The sequence below is a fragment of the Rhinopithecus bieti genome, unplaced genomic scaffold (genome assembly GCF_001698545.2).
Source record: "Rhinopithecus bieti isolate Rb0 unplaced genomic scaffold, ASM169854v2 scaffold_26302, whole genome shotgun sequence".
NCBI lineage: Eukaryota > Metazoa > Chordata > Mammalia > Primates > Cercopithecidae > Rhinopithecus > Rhinopithecus bieti.
The window spans coordinates 69,301-73,275 of record NW_016812027.1 but is presented as its reverse complement, the minus strand read 5'-3'; the positions used below and the strand labels follow the sequence as shown (position 1 = coordinate 73,275).

The 3,975-nt window shown below is 37.4% G+C and overlaps 1 protein-coding gene across 2 annotated transcripts in view; it reads left to right on the top strand.

Annotated features, from left to right (window-relative positions):
• The window catches only part of SCAMP1 (secretory carrier membrane protein 1), a 115,494-nt gene that overhangs the window by 55,698 nt on the left and 55,821 nt on the right, over positions 1-3,975 (top strand). For both annotated transcript variants that reach the window (XM_017895542.1, XM_017895541.1), the window contains exon 6: positions 214-373. In XM_017895542.1, coding sequence (XP_017751031.1) covers positions 214-373 — 160 coding nt within the window. The remainder of the gene's footprint in view (positions 1-213; positions 374-3,975) is intronic.

Sequence of the window (3,975 nt, the reverse complement as noted above, 5' to 3'; positions counted from 1 at the left end):
AAAAAAAAAAAAAAAGACTCGCTTTCCTGTGTATACTCTGTTTTCAAATCAAATACGTTAAGATACAGCAGTGTTTTGAAAAATATAAATGGAAACATGGGGTAGAATACATTTGCTCTTAGGAAGTATTTTTTTATTTACAGTTTTTTGTTGGATGAATTCATAAATTGAATGTAAACATTTCTTTTTCTATTTTGTTTTCTGATTCCACAGTCCATGCAGTAACACTGTTTCTAAATATCTTCGGATGCTTGGCTTGGTTTTGTGTTGATTCTGCAAGAGCGGTTGATTTTGGATTGAGTATCCTGTGGTTCTTGCTTTTTACTCCTTGTTCATTCGTCTGTTGGTACAGACCACTTTATGGAGCTTTCAGGTAAAATGTGTGTACTTTAAAATACACTCTTTAAAACCTGTGAAGTAAAGAATTGGTAGTACACGTTAAAAGGAAAATTGACACATTTTCATTAAAAAATTCTTGTATTGATGTATAACATACATTCAGGAAAGTTCAATATAGCATCCCTGTGTATTTATTGGATTTTGTAAGTCATAAAATTCCATTTTTTTCTTCCATTTGACAAAAAGACCAAACATGAAAATTGATGGAAAAATAAGAATGGTCTTAGAAGTCAGTATTTGTAAAATATTCTCTTCCATATGTTATACTTTAAGAAAAATTTTGCTCTTTGCCCACCCCACCCCTACCTTCATAATCCCAATTGGTGCTTACAGTTTTAATTTTTAAATTAACCTAGGAAAGGTAAAAAAAAGTGCAATATTTAAAACGAGCCATTTGCACCTAGCAACTTGGATTATTTTCTTTATAAATTCATTTTAGGTTTTTTCAAAGGCAGCAACATTTTAAAGACCATTTATGCTACTAGGTTAAGTATGATGCTTTACATAGTATATTTTAATCAGTGGTTAGGGTTAACATTTCCTAAGTGCATGTTCTATGGGATGTTAATAGGTGCTGGGAAAAAAAAGAGCTCATAAGCTTAGTAAATTTGGAAACAGCTGGATAATATGGTTAAGCAAGTTTCTTCATTTCAGGATTTCTTACACTCTTTAAGTACCTAGTATGATTTGTGCTTTATGACTTGACCATGCAACCATTATTTGTAGAACTATTGCTTTAAGAAGTATTGGGAAATACTGATAGAAATGATAGTCCTATATGGGTTCATATATTTAATCGTTTTTTAACTCATTTTTATTTGAGTAAACTCATTTGTGAATAACAAACTATTTCAACTCTCATGAATAAGGGGTAACGTTACTAGGATATATGCATGTTGTTTAAAGATATGTTAGGGAAATTAGAGGGCCACATTTAAGTGTTCAATATATTTTTCCATTGCAACCTAGAATCTCTTTAGTTAACCAGAATGTGTAACACACATACACACACACACACACACACACACACACACACACACACACAGAGTTAGAAACCCAGATCTGTAAACAGATGGGGGAAAAACAGAAGAGAACAGGAGATGGGAGAACATTAGGGAATTTGTAGAGAAAAGGTGTCAGACAAGAAGTAAATTATTACTTAGAAATGGCGTAAAGAGAAGAAATGATGAGAGGAGGAGTGAAGGGAAGAAATGATGGGAGAAGGGAAAGGAGAAAAGAACCTTTGGATACATTAACATATGGGAGATTGGTTGCCAAGGAACGGAGAGAGCTTCTCCTGTAGACATGGGTTGCAGAGGAATGAAAGGGACGTATTTACTCCTTGCATGATCTGAGTTATTGCTGTTATTTTCTTCGTTATCTAAGCGTGGCTCACAAGGCTTTTTCTATTTATTTTTGATGTCTAACCTCTGCCTAATGACCTCCATCACATTACCAATATGTTACCGATCTGTGATGATGCTGGCTGGTAGGAGTGAGGATATCGTTATGAAACTTTTTTTAAAAAGTGACCTGAGACTAGGGAATTTGGATTTTAAACCTTCTGTGACTTATGTAGCCAAAATAAATGACTAAAAGCCAACTTTCTGCCTTTTATTTCCTGAAGTCACTTGGTATTTTTTGTTTTCCCCCATTTTGGCAGTTGAAATAAAAATATTCGATTGAACATTTTTACTTCTGGCATTATTGATCCCTAGGCTGAGTTCTTGTTGCATCTCAGTCTTTTAGAGTATATACAAATATATTAATAATCTGGTTTTCACTGTGCAGAGTAGAACTGAGAGGAATACTTTTTTTTTTTTTTTTTTGAGACGGAGTTACGCTCTTATTGCCCAGGCTGGAGTGCAGTGGCCTGATCTCGGTTCACTGCAACCTTTGCCTCCTGGGTTCAAGCAATTCTCCTGCCTCAGCCTCCCAGGTAGCTGGGATTACAGGTGTGCACCGCCATGCCTGGCTAATTTTGTAGTAGCGACAGGGTTTAACCTTTTTGGTCAGGCTGGTCTTGAACTCCTGACCTCAGGTGATCCGCCCACCTCGGCCTCCACCCACATCAGCCCCCGCAAAGTGCTGGGATTACCGACGTGAACCACTGCGCCCAACCCCGAGAGGAATACTTTTTGTGGGGAAAGATGAATTAAAGTATTTATAATCATTAATATACCTTCCTGTTATGTATCTCTGGCATTTCCTTATATTGATATATTTACAGGACTTTGTTCTCCATATGGTAATCTCATTGTAAAAATCTGAAGGAAAATTATATAGCGAAGTTTCAAATGTATGTTTTTTTTTGAGACGGAGTCTGGCTCTGTCGCCCAGGCTGGAGTGCAGTGGCCGGATCTCAGCTCACTGCAAGCTCCGTCTCCCGGGTTCACACCATTCTCCTGCCTCAGCTTCCCAAGTAGCTGGGACTACAGGCGCCTGCCACCACGCCCGGCTAATTTTTTGTATTTTAGTAGAGACGGGGTTTCACCGTGTTGGCCAGGATGGTCTCGATCTCCTGACCTCGTGATCCACCCGTCTCGGCCTCCCAAAGTCCTGGGATTACAGACGTGAGCCACCGCGCCCGGCCCTGTATGTTTTTTAAAGTTAAGTTTATTAAGTATCACGATTAAACATGAAGTTGTCATTTTGTTATTTATGTAGTTTACAAAATTGTAACTTGGGGCTGGGTGTGGTGGCTCATGTCTGTAATCCCAGCACTTTGGGAGGCAGAGGCTGGTGGATCACATGAGGTCAGGCATTCGAGACCAGCCTGGCCAATATGGCGAAACCCCATCTCTACTAAAAATACAAAAAATTAGCTGAGTGTGATGGCATGTGCCTGTAATCCCAGCTTGAGGCAGGAGAATCGCCTGAACCTGGAGGCAGAGGTTGCAGTGAGCCAAGATCGTACCACTGCACTCCAGCCTGGGCGACAGAGTGAGATCCTATCTCAAAAAAAAAAAAAAAAAAAAGAAAACAAAACAAAAAAAAAACCCAACTTGGTCCTGAATCTTGTACTTCCACAAATCACTAGTCTTTGTGCAAATACATCAAAATACTAGGTAATTATTAACAAGGCAGGATTATTGTTGAATGTTGTTGAGTAACTATTAGAAACTGACTGAGAAAGAATATTTGCATAGTGCTTGGTGATCCTGGCTTCGCCACTTAAAAAGCTGTGTGGTTCTGAGCACATGCAGTAAAACTCAGAGCTTCAGTTTGTTAGGTTTAAATGAGGGATATTTGTAGAGTTGAAAGGAGGATTAGAAATAATGTATACAAGTTTTGCATTATAGATGGTGAATAAATAGTAGTTTAATTAATTTTAACTCTTTTGGACCCTCTTAGATTTTATCATTTACATTTTATGATCTATAAGTGAACTGTGATTTGTTATAGATTACATTTTATTTTATTTATTTATTTATTTTTATTTTTTATTTTTATTATACTTTAAGTTCTAGGGTACATGTGCATAACGTGCAGGTTTGTTACATATGTATACTTGTGCCATGTTGGTGTGCTGCACCCATCAACTCGTCAGCACCCATCAAGTCATCATTTATATCA